The sequence below is a fragment of the Capra hircus genome (genome assembly GCF_001704415.2).
Source record: "Capra hircus breed San Clemente chromosome X unlocalized genomic scaffold, ASM170441v1, whole genome shotgun sequence".
Taxonomy (NCBI): Eukaryota; Metazoa; Chordata; class Mammalia; order Artiodactyla; family Bovidae; genus Capra; species Capra hircus.
In genome coordinates this window covers 7,661,265-7,680,749 of record NW_017189516.1, presented here as the reverse complement: position 1 = coordinate 7,680,749, position 19,485 = coordinate 7,661,265, and the positions used below count along the sequence as shown (strand labels likewise).

General features: G+C 40.2%; 1 protein-coding gene across 1 annotated transcript in view; it reads right to left on the bottom strand.

Moving 5' to 3' along the window:
- ABCB7 (ATP binding cassette subfamily B member 7) overlaps nt 1–14,397 on the bottom strand; it is a 143,170-nt gene extending 128,773 nt beyond the window's left edge. Inside the window, 2 exon segments of the mRNA XM_005700613.3 lie at nt 14,208–14,306; nt 14,308–14,397. Coding sequence (XP_005700670.1) covers nt 14,208–14,306; nt 14,308–14,376 — 168 coding nt within the window. The 5' untranslated portion in view covers nt 14,377–14,397.
- Nucleotides 14,398–19,485: the final 5,088 nt, after the last annotated feature.

Sequence of the window (19,485 nt, the reverse complement as noted above, 5' to 3'; positions counted from 1 at the left end):
CAGTGTAGAGGGTTCCCTTTTCTCCACACCCTCTTCAGCATTTATTGTTTGTAGACTTTTCGATGGCAGCCATTCTGATCAGCATGAGATGATACTTCATTGTGGTTTGATTTGCATTTCTCTAATAATGAGTGTTTTTGAGCATCTTCTCATGTGTTTATTATTACGTATGTCTTTTTTGGAGAAACGTTTGTTTCCTTCTTTGGCACAATTTTTGATTGGGCTGTTCATTTTTCTGGTATTGAGCTGCATGAGGTGCCTGAATATTTTGGATACTAAGTCTTTGTCAGTTGCTTCATTTGCTATTATCTTGTCCCATCCTGTAAGGCTACCTTTTCACCTTGCTTATAGTTTCCTTTGTTGTGTAAAAGCTTTTAAGTTTAATTTGTTCATTTTTGTTTTTATTTTCATTACTCTGGGAGGAGAGTCATAGAGGATCTTGCTGTGATTTATGTCAGAGAGTGTTCTATGTTTTCCCCTAAGAGTTTTATAGTTTCTGGTCCTACATTTAGATCTTTAAACCATTTTGAGTTTGTTTTTGTGTATGGCGTTAGAAAGTGTTCTAGTTTCACTCTTTTACACATGGTTGACCAGTTTTCCTAGCATCTCCATTGTATATTTTTGCCTCCTTTGTCAAAGATAAGGTATCCACAGACTTTATAAAAGTTTTAGCAAGGCAAAAAAAGGATGTCCATGATCAATTATGGTTATAAAATCATTAGGCAAAGTTTACTGAATCCAGATTTATTTCACAAACAAACTAGTTTTAATTTGGTTATATCTGGTAAAAACAATGATAATTTTAGGGAGAAAAAGCTGTTTCAATTAACATTAAATTCCAGTTAGTGGAGGTCTGTATCTGCTAAAACTCATTTCCTGGATAGTTCTTTGCTGTTATGGTATATTAACATAAAACTTAATTGACTTATTAAAGGACATCCTAAGTTTGGTTTTGAAGCTCATCTCAGCAATCTATCTTTGGATGAAGATCAAATGTCTCACAACCTGCAACTAGGACTAGAAAATGACATAATTTAAGGGACTGTCTCCAACCCGGATGGAAAGACTTTTTATCAAGTACTCTTAACTATCTCATGCACAGTGAAACTGAAGGAAAACTGATTCTTGGGTTCATATTTCACACTTAAAAAGGGCCCAGACACAAAACTGAACTGTAGACAGGACTGCTGATCTCAAACTCACTTTAAAATCACACTTGAATAGAGGAGGAGCTACACTCACACCAGGACGAGAAAACAACGACATCAGAGGTAGAGAGCTTGCCCAAAATGTTCGCCCTGATTCATATGATCATTTATAATGTTTTCTTGACTTCTTGGACCTTTGCTTATAAATCAAACCTTTTCTATCATGGACACGAGACTGCTGCTGCTGCTAAGTTGCTTCAGTCGTGTCCGACTCTGTGTGACCCCATAGACGACAGCCCACCAGGCTCCCCCGTCCCTGGGATTCTCCAGGCAAGAACCCTGGAGTGGGTTGCCATTTCCTTCTCCAATGCATGAAAGTGAAAAGTGAAAGTGAAGTCGCTTACTCGTGTCCAACTCTTAGCAACCCCATGGACTGCAGCCTACTAGGCTCCTCCGTTCATGGGATTTTCCAGGCAAGAGTACTGGTGTGGGGTGCCATTACCTTCTCCTGGACATGAGACTATGCTAGTTTTAAAACTCAATCCAATTACTGGGTTTATGGCTAATTATGTATGTCTAGTACTTCTGGGTTACTTTGGTGGATTTCCCCCTCCAAAGCTCTGACTGGACTGCCCCTAGGAAATTTATTTTAGAAGACAGTTCAGTCCTGTTCTGTCTACTCATGATATTACTAGATGGCATCCTGTCACCTGGCCAATTAATAATATCTGTTCTGACCCTGGCCATAGATTTAAGTTTTCTCTTCAGTTCAGTTCAGTCGCTCAGTCGTGTCCGACTCTTTGTGACCCCATGAATCGCAGAACGACAGGCCTCCCTGTCCATCACCAACTCCTGGAGTTCACTCAAACTCGCGTCCATTGAGTCAGTGATGCCATCCAGCCATCTCATCCTCTGTCCCCTTCTCCTCCTGCCCCCAATCCCTCCCAGCATCAAAGTCTTTTCCAATGAGTCAACTCTTCGCATGAGGTGGCCAAAGTACTGGAGTTTCAGCTTTAGCATTATTCCTTCTGAAGAAATATCAAGGTTGATCTCCTTCAGAATGGACTGGTTGGATCTCCTTGCAGTCCAAGGACTCCCAAGAGTCACAATCAGAGCAACAAGCTAAGTCTCAATCAAAAACTGTAACCTCTCACCTACTAAAAGGAAAACACTCACAATTATGGGATGAATCTACATAGTTAACACCAGGCTATGGTCATTTAAGTTTAAAAGCTCTTCTATGTTGGAAACAATGAAATCATACTAAGAATGATCAAGTTAGTAACATTATGAAACTAGGCTGGTGCCTTATTACCTTAGAGACAGTGATTGGTACAGAACTGATAAGGTCAGGCAATCAGGGATTCACTGGATTGCATCTAATGGAACTTGACAGATTGTGGTATTAATTTATGGCCTTGGCATCTACTGGGATGGATAGGAAGGTGTAGTCTGGGATTCCCCTGAACTCAAGATTATATATAAAACAAATTAGAGGTAACCCCAGATAATCTACCATTGATACGAGTCTGATGAGTCAAGAGATCTGTATTCTACCAGTATGACCATTTAGCAGCTATTTTTTGTGCCTTCAACAGGACTGGGAAATGTAATTGACCACACTGAAGCCTTAACAACTTTCACTCAACAAGCTTTAAACAATAGTAACCAGGCTATTAGCCTACTGAACTCTGAGCTCTCTATGATAAGGAAGGCAATGCTACAAAACTGCATGGCCCTTGACATCCTTACAGCATCTTAGGGAGGCACCTGTGCCATAATTCAAACTGAATGCTGTGTTTTCATACCTGATGAATCCTCTAATGTAACACATTTGATGAACTGCATGAAAAATCAGATTTCTGCCTTGAGTGACCCATTCCCTAGTCTTGATCATCTTTTTAAAAAACTGGTTTGGTGTGGGAGGCTCATGACTGAAACATTTACCTATAATTCCATTAATGTTATTAATTATATTATTTGCATCTTGACTGTTTTTACAAGATAATACATACACTGATTCTTGTATTACCAAGTGTATGATTGAGCCTCCAACAAAAATGATGATGACTAGACTTGAAGCAGTTGATCAAATGTTTAGCCCAGTATGTGATCAATGACTGTAACAGTGTAGCTTTAGATATGGGAGGATGTTAATGAGAGGGAATATTTTCCTGAACCATAACTAGAAGACAGGTGTCCAGAGATCTTTGACTATTAAAACTTGGTCCAGTAATAGCACATTGAGTGACCTATCAGCAAAATCTTCTCGAGAACTAGGAATGAGCCTTCTAGCAATGTGGGACAAAATGGTCATGAAATGCCTCCCAAAGTATGGTAGAATTTATTACCATCAGGAGGCCTTGTCAACTACAAATTAGCATTTGCCTGTCAACTACAAATTGGCACTTGCCAACTGCATTCACCATCAACTGAACAACAAGAAGGACATTTGCCATCTGCCTGTGCTGCTGCAGCTGCTGACCTTTGACACTCCCTGAACGGAATTCAGGGTGGAAAGTGAGGCACTCTGTCCTCCAGGAAAACTGATGGAACAAGTCTCTATAGATAGATATTTTCAGGAACTGGTTTTAAGACCCCAATCTTTGCATCTCCTCATATCTAGAAAAGCACTAAATCCCTTCAGGATGACATCAGCTCCTTGTGACTAGCAGAAAACCTTTTGCAAAATGAGTGCTTGATTGCACAGAACTCCCCCCTTCAGCAAAATCTTATATATTTACCTTCCCTCTCTGCCTCACTGGAGAAGTCTCTCAGAGCTATCTGAGGTGCTGACTCCCCATCTGCAGTCCTCATTTTGCCCCAAATAAAACTTAACTGGCAATTCTCACGACTGTATCTTTTTTAGTCAACAGAAACCTGCAAAGAGATCCATAGACACATTACAGTAAAAACAATGAAAGCCAAAAAAAGGGGGAAAATCTTGAAAGTTAAGTTCAGTACAGTCGCTCAGTTGAGTCTGACTCTTCGGGACCCAATGAACTGCAGCATACCAGGAGTCCCTGTCCATCAGCAATTCCCAGAGTTTACTCAAACTCATGTCCATTGAGTCAGTGATGCCATAAAACTATCTTATCTTCTGTTGTCCCCTTCTCCTCCTGTCCTCAATCTTTCGCCGCATCAGGGTCTTTTCAAATGAGCCAGTTCTTTTCATCAGGTGGCCAAAGTATTGGAGTTTCAGCCTCAATACCAGTCCTTCCAATGAATACCCAGGACTGATCTCCTTTAGGATGGACTGGTTGGATCTCTTTGCAGTCCAAGGGACTCTCAAGAGTCTTCTCCAACACCACAGTTCAAAAGCATCAATTCTTCGGCACTCAACCTTCTTTATAGTCCAACTCTCACATCCATACATGACCACTGGAAAAACCATAGCCTTGACTAGACGGACCTTTGTTGGCAAAGTAATGTCTCTGCTGTTTAATATGCTGTATAGGTTGGTCATAATTTTTCTTCCAAGGAGTGCCTTTTAATTTCATGGCTGCAGTCACCATTTGCAGTGATTTTGGAGCCCAAAAAATAAAGTCTGACACTGTTTCCCCACCTATTTCCCATGAAGTGATGGGACCAGATGCCATGATCTTCGTTTTCTCAATGTTGAGCTTTAAGCCAACTTTTTCACTCTCCTCTTTCACTTTCATTAAGAGGCTCTTTAGTTCCTCTTCACTTTCTACCATAAGGGTGGTGTCATCTGCATATCTGAAGTTATTGATATTTCTCCCGGCAATCTTGATTCCAGCTTGTGCTTCCTCCAGCCCAGCGTTTCTCATGATGTACCCTGCATATAAGTTAAAAAAACAGGGTGTGACAACATACAGCCTTGACGTACTCCTTTTCCTATTTGGAACCAGTCTGTTGTTCCATGTCCAATTCTAACTGTTGCTCCCTGACCTGCATATAGTTTTCTCAAGAGGCAGGTCAGGTGGTCTGGTATTCCCATCTCTTTCAGAATTTTCCAGTTTATTGTGATCCACACAGTCAAAGGCTTTGGCATAGTCAATAAAGCAGAAATAGATGATTTTCTGGAACTTTCTTGCTTTCTCAATGATCCAGTGGATGTTGGCAATTTGATCTCTGGTTCCTCTGCCTTTTCTAAATCCAGCTTAAACATCTGCAAGTTCACAGTTCATGTATTGTTGAAGCCTGGCTTGGAGAATTTTGAGCGTTACTTTACTAGTGTGTGAGATGAGTGCAACTGTGCGGTAGTTTGAGCATTCTTTGGCATTGCCTTTCTTTGGAATTGGAATAAAAACTGACCTTTTCCAGTCCTGTGGCCACTGCTGAGTTTTCCAAATTTGCTGGCATATTGACTGCAGTACTTCCACAGCATCATCTTTCAGGATTTGAAATAGATCAACTGGAATTCCATCACCTCCACTAGCTTTGTTTGTAGTAATGCTTCCTAAGGCCCACTTGACTTCACATTCCAGGATGTCTGGCTCTAGGTGAGTGATCACACCATCGTGATTACCTTGGTTGTGAAGATCTTTTCTGTACAGTTCTTCTGTGTGTTCTTGCCACCTCTTAATATGTTCTGCTTCTGTTAGATCCATACCATTTCTGTCCTTTATTGAGCCCATCTTTGCATGAAATGTTCCCTTGGTATCTCTAATTTTCTTGAAGAGATCTCTAGTCTTTCCTATTCTGTTGTTTTCCTCTATTTCTTTGCATTGATCACTGAGGAAGGCTTTTTTGTCTTTCCTTGCTATTCTTTGGAACTCTGCATTCAAATGGGTATATCTTTCCTTTTCTCCTTTGCTTTTTTCTTCTCTTCTTTACACAGCTATTTGTAAGGCTTCCTCAGACAGCCATTTTGCTTTTATGCATTTCTTTTTCTTGGGGATGGTCTTGATCCCTGTCTCCTGTACAATGTCATGAACCTCCGTTCATAGTTCATCAGGCACTCTGTCTATCAGATCTAGTCCCTTAAATCTATTTCTCACTTCCACTGTATAATCATAAGCGATTTGATTTAGGTCATACCTGAATGGTCTTTCCCCACTTTCTTCAATTTCAGTCTGAATTTGGCAATAAGCAGTTCATGATCTGAGCCACAGTCAGCTCCCGGTCTTGTTTTTGCTGACTGTATATAGCTTCTCCCTCTTTGGCTGCAAAGAATATAATCGGTCTGATTTTGGTGTTGAACATCTGGTGATGTCCGTGTGTAGAGTCTTCTCTTGTGTTGTTGGAAGAGGGTGTTTTCTATGACCAGTGCATTGTCTTGGCAAAACTCTATTAGCCTTTGCCCTGCTTCATTCTGTTTTCCAAGGCCAAATTTGCATGTTACTCCAGGTGTTTCTTGACTTTCTACTTTTGCATTCCAGTCCCTTATAATGAAAAGGACATCTTTTGGGGGTGTTAGTTCTAGAAGATCTTGTAGGTCTTCAAGAACCATTCAACTTCAGCTTCTTCAGCATTACTGGTCAGGGAACAGACCTGGATAACCATGATATTGAATGGTTTGCCTTGGAAACAAACAGAGATCATTCTGTCGTTTTTGAGACTGCAGCCAAGTACTGCATTTCGGACTCTTCGTTGACTATGATGGCTTCTCCATTTCTTCTAAGGGATTATTGCCCGCTGTAGTAGATATAATGGTCATCTGAGTTAAATTCACCCATTCCAGTCCATCTTAGTTCGCTGATTCCTAGAATGTGGATGTTCACTCTTGCCATCTCCTGTTTGACCACTTCCAATTTGCCTTGATTCACGGACCTAACATTCCAGGTTCCTACGCAATACTGCTCTTTGCAGCATCAGACCTTGCTTCCATCACCAGTCACATCCACAACTGGGTGTTGTTTTTGCTTTGGGTCTGTCTCTTCATTCTTTCTGGAGTTAGTTCTCCACTGATCTCCAGTAGCATACTGGGCACTTACTGACCTGAGGAGTTCCTCTTTCAGTATCCTATCATTTTGCCTTTTCATACTGTTCATGGGGTTCTCAAGGCAAGAATACTGAAGTGGTTTGCCATTCCCTTCTCCAGTGGACCACATTTTGTCAGAACTCTCCACCATGCCCTGTCCTTCTTGGGTGGCCCTACATGGCATGGCTCATTGTATCATTACACTATATAAATGTACATTTTTTTCTATTTTCTTCTTTGTACTGATTTAAAAAGCAATCATATAAAAATATTTACATAATGTATGGTTGAGCCTATAACATAGAGAGATGCAATACACTTGCCAATAACAGCACAAAGGAAATGGATGGCAGCACAGCTGTATTGGGCTAAGGAATGAATCCAGATGATAACTCAAACACAAGAGAACAAATGAAAGGACCCAGAAATGACAAATATGAAGGTTAAAATAACAAAAGCCATAAATATTTATTTACCCTCCTTTCTTATCTCAACTTCTTTAAAAGTCATAAAATTATATAAAGTCATAATTATCACAATATATTGTTAGGACTATAACATTTATAGATGTAATATATAGAGAAGTAAACCAACAAAGTGGGGGAAGGAACCAGAGCAACGCAAAAGTAATGTTTCTGTAACTCACTAGAATTAAGTTATAAAATACTTAGAAGAAAACGTAAGGGTAAATCTTCATTACCTCAGATTTGGCAATGGATTTTTAGCTATAACACGAAAAGTATGAGCAATAAAAGAAAAAAATAGATAAATTTGACTTCAACAAAATGAAAAACTTCTGTGCTTCAAAGGACACTATCAAGGAAGAACAAGACAATCCACACAATGAGAGAAAATATTTGCAAGGCATATATCTGATAACGGACTTGAACCTAGAATAAGGACTCTCATATCTCAATAACAAAAAGAACAATAATCCAATTAAACATTGGGTAAAGGACCTGAATTGACATTTCTCCAAAGAATACATACAAATGGCCAATAAGCACATGGATAGTTGCTCAATATCTTTAGTTATCAAAGAAATATAAATTAAAACCACAAGGAGACATGACTTCACACCCACCAAAATGGCTAGACTAAAAAAGTCAGATAACAACTAATAGCTAGGATATAGAAAAATTGGTACCCCCAGACACTTCTGACAATAATGTAAAATGCTGTAGTCACTCTGAAAACCAGTTTGGCAGTTTCATAAAGAATTAAACATAGAATTACCATATGACCCAACAATTCTACTCTTATGTATACACCCAAGAGAAATGAAAATATTATGTCCATATAAAACTTGTACATGAATATTAAGCACCATTATTCATAACAGACAAAAGATGGAAACAACCTGAATGACTATCAACTGATGAATGAATAATCTTACATCCGTATCATCAAATATTATTCAGCTATAAAAATAAATGAAGTATTTAATGCATGCCATAACATGGATGAACCTTGAAAACAAAATGCTAAGAAGCCAGTCTCAAGGCCGAATATTAAAAGATTCCATTTATGTGAAATGTCCAGAATGACAAATCTATAGAGACTGAATATAGATTAATGGTTGTATAGGCCTGGTGGGGAAGGGGGAATGAGGGTGATGGCCAAAAGGTTTCTTTTTGAGGCAATGAAAATGTAAAACTGACTATGGTGATGGTGGTATGTACTGCTGAATATACTAAAACCCATTGAATATAATAAATCCATTGAATTGTACACTTTAAGTGGGTGACTTTTAGATATGTGAACTAATCCCAATAAAGATGTTTTAAAAAATGAAGAAAGTACATTATCATTGTCAGGATCAAGAGTTAAGAACTCATTAAACAAAGATTTAAAAAGCACTATGGATTATGTATATGATGCCTCAGTTTCTACCATATCAATATTAATGAAATAAATCCAAAATTCTTTCAAAACTTGTAAGTCTTTTTAATATGAATTAGTATAATAGACTGGCAACTGTATAATAATCATTATAATTTAGGTCTTATCATATGAAATCTTTCCATTTTAAGAAAAAACTTTTTCTTAATAAATAAACTCAAATAAATAATAATAAACAAAAAATGGATTAAATACCTAAATGTAAGGCCAGACACTCAAACTCTTATCCTAGAGGACAGGATAGCCAGAACACTCTGACATAAATCACAGCAAGATCTTTTTTGATACACTTCCTAGAGTAATGAAAATAAAAATTAACAAACGGGACCTAGTTAAAAGCTTTTTGCACAGGAACAGAAACCATGAACAAAACAAAAGGACAACTCACAGAATGAGATGTGACAGACAAGGAATTAATCTCCAAAATACACAAGCTGCTCATGCAGCTCAATAGAAAAAAAAATGAAAATATGGGTGGAAGACCAAGAAGACATACAGGTGGCCAAGGGGCACATGAAAAAATATTCAACATCACTAATTATCACAGTAATGAGAATCAAAACTACAATGAGGTATCACCTCACATCAGTCAGAATGGCCATCATCAAAAGATCTACAAACAATAAATGCTGGAGAGGACTTCCCTTGTGGTACAGTGGATGGGAGTCTGCCTGCCAATGCAGGAGACACGAGTTCAATCCCTCGTATGGGAAGATTCCACATGCGGTGGAGCAACCAAGCCCATGCACCACAACTACTGAGCCCATGCACTAAGAGCCTGCAAGCCAGCACCACAACTACTGAAGCCTGTATGCCCTGGGGTCCACAAGCCACAACTACTGAGTCCACATGCCACAACTGCTGAAGCCCTTGCATGTAGAGTCCGTGCTCTGCAGCAAGAGAAGCCACTGCAGTGAGAAGCCACTGCAACAAAGAGTAGCCCCCACTCGCCACAACTAGAGAAAGCCTGCACGCAGCAACAAAGACCCAGCTCAACCAAAAATTAATTAATTTTAATTAACTGGGAATGTAAATTGTTGCAGCTGCTGTGGAGAACAGTATGGAGGTTCCTTAACTAAAAATAGAGCTACTATATAACCCTTCAATCCTGCTCCTGGGCAAATATTCAGGAAAAAACATAATTCAAAAAGATACATGTACCCCAATATTCATTGCAGCACTATTTACAACAGCCAGGACATGGAAACAACCTGAAGGTCCATCAACAAAGGAATGAATAAGGAAGATGTGGTTCATATATACAAGGGACTATCACTCATCCATAAAAAAGAACAAAATAATACCATTTGCAGCAACATGGACAGACCTAGACACTGTCATACTGAGTGAAGGAAGTCAGAGAAAGACAAATATCATGTGATACTGCTTATATGTGGAATCTAAAAAAAATGATACAAATGAACCTATTTACGAAAAGGAAATCGAGTCACAGATGTAGAAAGCAAATTTAAGGTTACTAAGGGAGAAGGAGGTAGGCATAAACTGGGAGATTGGAACTGACATGTACAAACTGCTATATTTAAAATAGATAACCAACAAGGACCTACTGTGTAGCACAGGGAACTCTGCTCAATGTTATATTGCGGCCTAGGTAGGAAGGGAATTTGGGGAAGAATGGATACATATATGCATGGCTGAATCCCTTTGCTGTCCACTTAAAACTATCACAACATTGTTAACCAGCTATACTCCAATATAAAATAAAAAGCTTAAAAAAATAGACAACTAATAACCTATTATATAGTACAGGGAACTCTACTCAATACTGTAATGACCTATATGGGAATAGAATCTAAAAATAATGGATATATGTATAACTGATTCACTTTGTTTTACAGCAGAGACTAACACAACATTGTAAAATCAACTATACTTCAATAAAAAATTATTTTTAAAAAATGAAGAAAGTATCAGTGTCAGGATCGAGAGTCAAGGACTCGTTAAACAGAAAAAAAGGCACTATGGATTAAGTATATGATGCAATTTCTAACATATCAATATTAATGAAATAAATATAAAATTCTATCATTCAAAATTCTTAAGTTCTTTAATATTAATTAGTATAGCAGAGAGGCAAGTGTATAATAATCATTGTAATTTAGGTCTTATCATATGAAATCTTCCCATTTTAAGAAAAAACTTTTAAGCATTTCCTTCTATGAATAGTGGTCTAGTATAATTATGAGATAATGGGTTTCCCAGGTGGCTCAGTGGTAAAGAATCTGCCTGCCAAGCAGGAGATGCAGGTTCAATCCCTTGTTCAGAAAGATACCCTGGTAAAGGAAATGGCAACCCACTCCAGTATTCTTGCCTGGAGAATTCCATGGACAGAGGAGCTTCGTGGGACTGAAAGAGTTGGACACAACTCAGTGACTAAACAATTATCACATATTCACTATGTGATTAGTGTCTGTCACAGTTTTAATTACCCTTATATAAATATCTAACACACAAAAGGCAATAAACAAATGAATGGCCTTAGTGGCTGTCATTTATCCATATTAGAACTTAGTCTCTTCATCTGCAAAATTAGAAGGCCTGGATATGATCTTTTCTAAAGTAGTACCGTTCAATAGAAATTTCTATAATAATGGAAACATTCCATATCTATATGGCTACTCAGCCTTTTTTTTTTTTTACTCAGCCTTTAAAATGTAACTAGTGCAACTGAGGAATTAGTTAATTTAAAGCTAGCAACTACCACACTATACAGCACAGCTCTAGGGCATAATCCTATGTGAAAAACACATTTCCCAATACATCACTGTAACCACATACAGCTTGGCTTAAAAAAAAAAAAAAGAACTCCCATATGATCTAGCAATTCCATTTCTGGGAATATATACAAAGGAAATGTAAACACTAACTCTAAAAATATCTGCACCCCCATGTTCACAGTAGCATCACTTACAATAGCCAAGACATGGAAACAACCTAAGTGTCCATCGATGGATGAATAGACAAAGCTGAGATCATGTATGCATGTGTGCTAAGTTACTTCAGTCATGTCTGAAGCTTTGTGACCCTATGGACTGCAGCCTGCCAGGTTCCTCTGTCCATGGGATTCTCCGGGCAAGAACACTGGAGTGGGTTGCCATGCACTCCTCCAAGGGATCTTCCCCACCCAAGGATCAAACCCACATCTCTTAAGTCTTCTGCACTGGCAGGTGGGTTCTTTACCACTAGCACCACCTACTAAGCCCCAGGAATGAATGACACACATACACTCATAAAACAATACTTCCCTAAATATGTATAAAGCATTGATATTTTCTTTCCTGTTCTACTAAATTTCATTTAAAAACAGTGCTGATCCAACCACTAATATGATTTCATAACACAGCACTAAGGTTCCTTTCAGCTCTAAAATATACTATACATACTAATGATTTGTTCTAAAATTCTGCACTCAGTGTTTATTTTGTAATCTTAACCACAAGCAACTAATTAATCTGAAAATTTGCCTCAGGTTCTATCAGGGTCCACTTTAAGAGCCTTATAATCATTCATCTCCCTGTTAAACTGACATTTTCAAAAAAGAGGCAAGAGTTGCATGCCTTTAAGTAGAAAACAATGGTAACATCTTTTCCTTGCTTTTTACACTTCAGAAATGGTAACCAAAGGAAATGGCAGGATATAGAGGAGAGAGTGGAGGAAACTGTGGGGATAGTGTTCATGTAAAGAGAAAGCTAACTTTTTTATTGCCATTACTTCCTCTGAAACTCTTAATGACTTCTCCTTCCACCTCATTCTTGGAGCCTGAAAGTCCTACAAATTTTATCTTAACTTCATCTGGCTTATTAGAGGACTAGAGAACAAGACTGGTTCCCAAGAGATCACATGTTACAAATTTCAACTACAAAATACTTTAAAAAAAAACTTTAATAAAAGGATCTGATTGGCTTCTCTAGCCCAGTCTGCCATCTCCTATCATGAACTCTGGTTCTTGCTCTCTCACCTGTGGGCCTTTGCACATGCTATTCCCTCATTAACTAACTTCTAATTTTTCAGATCTTGGCTTAGGTATCAGTTACTCAAGGCAATTTTCTCCACCTCAAGATTAGTTTTGATGCCTCTCGTGTATATTCTTCCAGTACTTTGTACCTCCTCCATCATTGCACTACTGTATTATAATTGCTTTAAATATTTATTGACAAAGAATAAAAACTTAAGAGGTTGTTTATCATATAAAGCTAACAACATTTTAATGATCCAGATGAACAAGGGGTGCCAATTAAGCTTTTTGTCAATTATAGACAATAAAAAGATATACTGAAGTACAAGCATTATAAAAATAACAATTTAAAAATCTATTCTAAAATGAGAGATAATAATGAATACAAATATTAAGATGCACTGTAGCCACAGCTACATTCATTAGTTAAAGATACGATTATGGCTTCCAAAATGACCTGTGTACATACAGGAACACTATTTTCAAATCAAAGGATAAAGGTGTTTACATATAAATTTAGGGCGGTCTATGTTTTGGAGACAGAGATAATTACGGTTTGAGTCTATCAAGGAGCCCTGTCAGCAAGGGAGCTAACTGGAGCTAATTCAATTTGCCGCTTGTTTATAGGTAGCTTGTAATCTTCCAGCGCCCTCCAAATTGCTACTTCCCGCTGAATAAAATCTCAACCATTGGCAAATTGGTCCCAAGCTCTATTACCAACTTTGGAAAGTAGCCCAGTTTTCCTTGCATTTAGAAAAGTAAGCTGCCTGGGAATGGTATCTGTGTGTGTTAGTCGCTCAGTCGTGTCCGACTCTTCGCGACCCCATGGATTGGGGCCCGCCAGGCTCCTCCGTCCGTGGGATTGTCCAGGCAAGAATACTGGAGCGGGTAGCCATTTCGCTTCTCCAGGGTATCTTCCCCACCCAGGAATTAAACCCTGTTCTCCCGCATTGCAGGTAGACTCTTTACCGTCTGAGGCACTAGGGAAGACTATGGTGGTGTCTACGCTGCCTCTTTAATTCAGAGAAAAAACTGGCAATTATGAGCGTCACTAGTGCTCCAGGTGCCCTCTGCCCGAAACCTTATATCCCGTTCCCACTTACTGTATCCTAAGGATTTTCTTCACCCTCTCCTCACATTTCTAACCCTAATTTCCTTCACTAATGCTGCTCCAAGTCAGCCCTGACAACCTTTCTTCTTTGCACTGTCTCTGACTCAAAAATACAAGAGCAATCTTTTCCCTATAGGTCCCCTTGTCCTTCACCCTACACATTCCAAGTGAAGGGCATCTCACCTGAGAGATCCCAGCAGTTCCCGAGCCGCGGAGCTGATGTGACCTCCACTTCGGACCTGGGCCCCGGAAAGAGACTAGAGGCCGAATCAGAATCACGGCGGTGCCGGCGCTTTTCGAAAGCAACCGCCGCAGCTGCCCAGCGCCAGGAATGTATCGCGAGCAGCGCCATCTTGAGCGAGGAAGAGGAACCGAAGTAGAGGATTGTGGGACTCTGGCGGTCGGAACTCGCTGCCTTAATCCTTCTCCCCCGCCCCCTCTCCCTCCCAGGGCGGAGACCGGAAATAGCTTCTCTGTAAAGATTCAGCCACTTTAGCGTAACTGCTTCCCCTCGCACCCCGCAGCTGGTTTTCGAGTGTTTTTTCTTACAATCCCACCATCTATTCATCACCTCTACTGTATAGTCAGAAGGGATTTGATTTAGGTCATACCAGAATGGCCTAGTGGTTTTCCCTACTTTATTTAATTTTGTGTTTCTCTAAATTTTTCAATAAGGAGTTGGTGGTCGAAGCCACAGTCAGCTCCTGGTCTTGATTTTGGTGACTGATAAGAGCTTCTCCATCTTCAGCTGCAAAGAATATAATCAATCTGATTTCAGTACTGACCGTTTGGTGATGTTCAGGGAATGATGCTAAAGCTGAATCTCCAGTACTTTGGCCACCTCATGTGAAGAGTTGACTCATTGGAAAAGATTCAGATGCTGGGAGGGATTGGGGGCAGGAGGAAAAGGGGATGACAGAGGATGAGATGGCTGGATGGCATCACAGACTCTACGGACGTGAGTTTGAGTGAACTCCAGGAGTTGGTGTTGGACAGGGAGGCCTGGTGTGCTGCGATTCATGGGGTCGCAGAGTTGGACACAACTGAGTGACTGAACTGAACTGATATGTAAAATTATTTCTTGTGTTGTTGGAAAAAGTTGTTTGGTATGACCAATGTGTTCTTTTGAAAAAACTCTGTTAGACTTTGCCCTACTTCATTTTGTACTCCAAGGCCGAACTTTCCTGTTACTCCAGGTATCTTTGACTTCCAACTTTTGCACTCTAATACACAGGCTGGAATCAAGATTGCCAGGAGAAATATCAGTAACCTCAGATATGCAGATGACACCACCTTTATGGCAGAAAGTGAAGAGGAACTAAAAAGCCTCTAGATGAAAGTGAAAGAGGAGAGTGAAAAAGTTGGCTTAAAGCTCAACATTCAGAAAACGAAGATCATGGCATCTGGTCCCATCACTTCATGGGAAACACCTCATGCGAAGAGTTGACTCATTGGAAAAGACTTTGATGCTGGGAGGGATTGGGGGCAGGAGGAGAAGAGGACGACAGAGGATGAGATGGCTGGATGGCATCACTGACTCGATGGATGTGAGTCTGAGTGAACTCCGGGAGTTGGTGATGGACAGGGAGGCCTGGCGTGCTGTGATTCATGGGGTCACAATGAGTCAGACAGGACTGAGTGACTGAACTGAACTGAACTCTAAGATGAAAAGGATATCGTCTTTGGTGTTAGTTCTAGTAGGTGCTGTATGTCTTCATAGAAAGGGTCAGCTTCAGCTTCTTTGGCATCAGTGGTTGACAGGATGCGCAGTTAAATTTGAGTTTCAGGTAACGGTGAATCATTTCTTAGTAATGTCCCAAAACGTATTTGCTAAATCCAGCAACCCTATCCTGTCAGTCATCTCACTCTTCCGCCGACTCCAACTTGGTGCCAAGATCCCCTCTCTCCATTTTCCCTCTGAATATTCTCATCACTCTCCAGTGTACTACTGCTTAGGGCAGGTTAAACTGCAGATATTGATGTCCCCAGGGAGGAAGCTTCATCCGTGAGATTCACTGTGAGATTCACTTGCTGTGTTGTTGTTGTTTAGTCGCTAAATCGTGTCCCACTCTTTTGTGACCCCATGGACTGTAGTCCGCCAGGCTCCTCTGTCCATGGGATTTTCCAAGCAAGAATACTGGAGTGGGTTGTTGTTTCCTTCTCCCTGCTGTGTTGTAAGCGCTTTCATTTGGCTGATTGTTCTTCGCACAAACTTTGGAGCAGTTTTCCGTTGGTTTTCTGTTGCTCTTGGAAGGGTTAGCATTGTTTGATCTTTGTTGTGTTGAATGGTTTGCCTTAGAAATGAACCAAGATAATTTTGTTGTTTTTAAGATTGTACTCAGGTACTTCATTTTAGACTCTGTTGTTGACTACTAGGGCTACTCCATTTCTTCTAAAGGAGTAGATATAATGGTCTTAAATTTGCCCATTTCCATCCATTTTAGTTTACTGATTTCTAGGATGTCAGTGTTCACTCTTGTTATCTCTTGCTTGACCACATCCAATTTACTGTGATTAGTTGACTTAACATTCCAGGTTCCTATGCAATATTGTTCTTTGCAGCATCAGACTTTACTTTCACCACCACACATATCAACAACTGAGCATCATTTCTACTTTGGCCCAGCCATTTTATTCTTTTGGATCTATTAGTAATTGCCCTCCACTCTTCCCCAGTAGCATGTTGGAAACCTTCCAACCTACAGGGAATTGTCTTTCAATGTCATATCTTTTTGTCTTTTCATACTGTTCATGGAGTTCTTGCAGCAACAGTACTGGAGTGGTTAGCCATTCCCTCCTCCAGAGGACCATGTTTTGTCAGAACTCTATGGCCCATCCATCTTGAATGGCCTTGCACAGCATGACTCATAGTTTCACTGAGTTACAGAAGCCTCTTCACCACAACAAGGCTGTGATCCATGAGGGGCTACAGTCCATAACTCCCAATAAAACTGAACTAATCACTCTCACATTGTGCTTTTATTTTTTTGCTCAACACCAGCACTGTCAGGATGTGGGTCTAATGTTGTGCTAATTTGAAAAATTTATATAAATACTTCAATTAGGTTTTATGAGGAAATTTTATTTTAAAACCATTAACATTCATATACATTTCATTAAAGTTTGATTACAGAATTCCCTGGGGTCGAGTGGTTAGAATCCTCCTTCCAATGCAGGGGACACAAATTCAATCCCTGGCTGGGGAAAATTCCATATGCCATGTGGCAACTAGGCAGCTACTGAGCCTGTGCTCTAGGACGATTAAACCCACATGCTGCAGCCACTGAAGCCCATACACTCTAGAACCCATGCTCTGCAACAAGAGAAGCCACCACAATGAGACACCCACAAACCACAATGAAGAATAACCCCATTCACTGCAACTAGAGGAAGTCCATACACAATAGCAAAGACCCAGTATAGCCAAAAAAAAAAAAAAGTTTGTTTTAAATGTACTTTTTGCTATCATAAATTTTCTACCCCTATAGATTTGGAAGTCTAAACATTGAACCATTATTCTAGGGAGGCTTAAGAGGGAGAGGATATATCTATACTTATGGCTGATTCATGTTGTATGGCAGAAACCAACACAACATGTAAAGCAGTTATCCTCCAATTAAAAATAAAATTTAAAAAAAGAAAGAAAAGGAACCCTTCCTTCTTAAAAATTATGCTACTGTGTGAGAATGAATATTTTAATATTCAAAAATAAAACAATTTTTTGGGCTGAAGATGGTGGAGGAGTAGGTAGACATGGAGTACATCTCTCTCCACAGATACATCAGAAATACACCTTCAGACACAGAAGGTCTTGCAGAAAACACCAGCTAACAGTGTGTAGGAATACATGACCACTGGAAAAGAACATATAGACCCATGCAAAACTCAGTAGGATGAGCAAGGAGTGGAATAAAGAGGACAGTGAGGAGGACTGGACCTGCACCCAGGGGCTGGGGAAACTGAAGCAGGGATCAGATCCCCACAACAGGGCAATTGTTTGGGACAGAGAAGCACTTGAGGCTGTTGGGGAGTGAAGCAGCTGATGTGTGACAGTCTGAATGGAATGAGAATCACAGAGACAATCCATGTCTTAGCCCTACACACTCCAGACAGGGACACAAATCCCCTAGAAAGTTCAGCGGCTGGGAGGTGAAGCGTAGGGATTTGAGATCAACCCGAGGGCAAAGTCTACTGTTGACTGTGGGGAGACAGCCTGAGGGAATGTGAGGGAGGAAATCATGGTGGGAAATGCCTGTGGAGGAAAACCAGGCAGCCATGGAGGAAAGGGGATATTGCTGAGTTATCACTGTAACCGCTTTTCCCCCACATGCCAACACCAGCAGCTGAACAACACAGAAAGACCCCAGAGAGGTTGGCCCTTGGCATGGCGCTTGACATGGCACTTGACATGCCGAGCAACAGAGAACGACCCAAGCCAGGAAAGCCAGGCTTGAGTTCACCAATGGTGTTCTTTAGTTCAGTCCAGATGCTCAGTAGTGTCTGACTCTGCGACCCCATGGACTGCAGCACGCCAGGCTCCCTGTCCATCACCAACTCCTGGAGTTTACTCAAACTCATGTCCATTGAATCGGTGATGCCACCCAACCGTCTCATCCTCTGTCATCCCCTTCTCCTCCAGTTTTCAATCTTTCCCAGCATCAGGGTCTTTCCCAATGAATCAGCTCTTCACATCATCAGGTGGCCAAAGTACTGGAGTTTCAGCTTCAGCATCAGTCCTTCCAATGAATATTCAGGACTGATTTCCTCTAGGACTGACTACTTTGATCTCCTAGCTGTCCAAGGGACTCTCAAGAGTCTTCTCCAACACCACAGTTCAAAAGTATCAATTCTTCGGTGCTCAGCTTTCTTTACAGTCCAACTCTAACATCCATAAATGACTACTGGAAAAATCATAGCTTTGACTAGACCGAACTTTGTTGGCAAAGTAATGTCTCTGCTTTTTAATATACTGTCTAGGTTAGTCATAACTTTTCTGCCAAGGAGCAAGCGCCTTTTAATTTCATGGCTGCTGTCACCATCTGCAGTGATTTTGGAGACCAAAAAAATAGTCTCTTACCGTTCCCATTATTTCCCCATTTATTTGCCATGAAGTAATGGGACCAGATGCCATGATCTTAGCGTTCTGAAGGTTGAGTTTTAAAGCAACTTATTCACTCTCCTCTTTCACTTTCATTAAGTGGCTCTTTAGTTCCTCTTCACTTTCTGCCATAAGGGTGGTGTCATCTGCATATCTGAGGTTATTGATATTTCTCCTGGAAATGTTGATTCCAGCTTGTGCTTCATCCAGCCCAGCATTTCTCATGATGTACTCTGCATATTAGCTAAATAAGCAGGGTGACAATATACAACCTTGATTCTATATCCAAATCCTTTTCCTATTTGGAACCAGTCTGTTGTTCCATGTCCAGTTCTAACTGATGCTTCTTGATCTGCATACAGA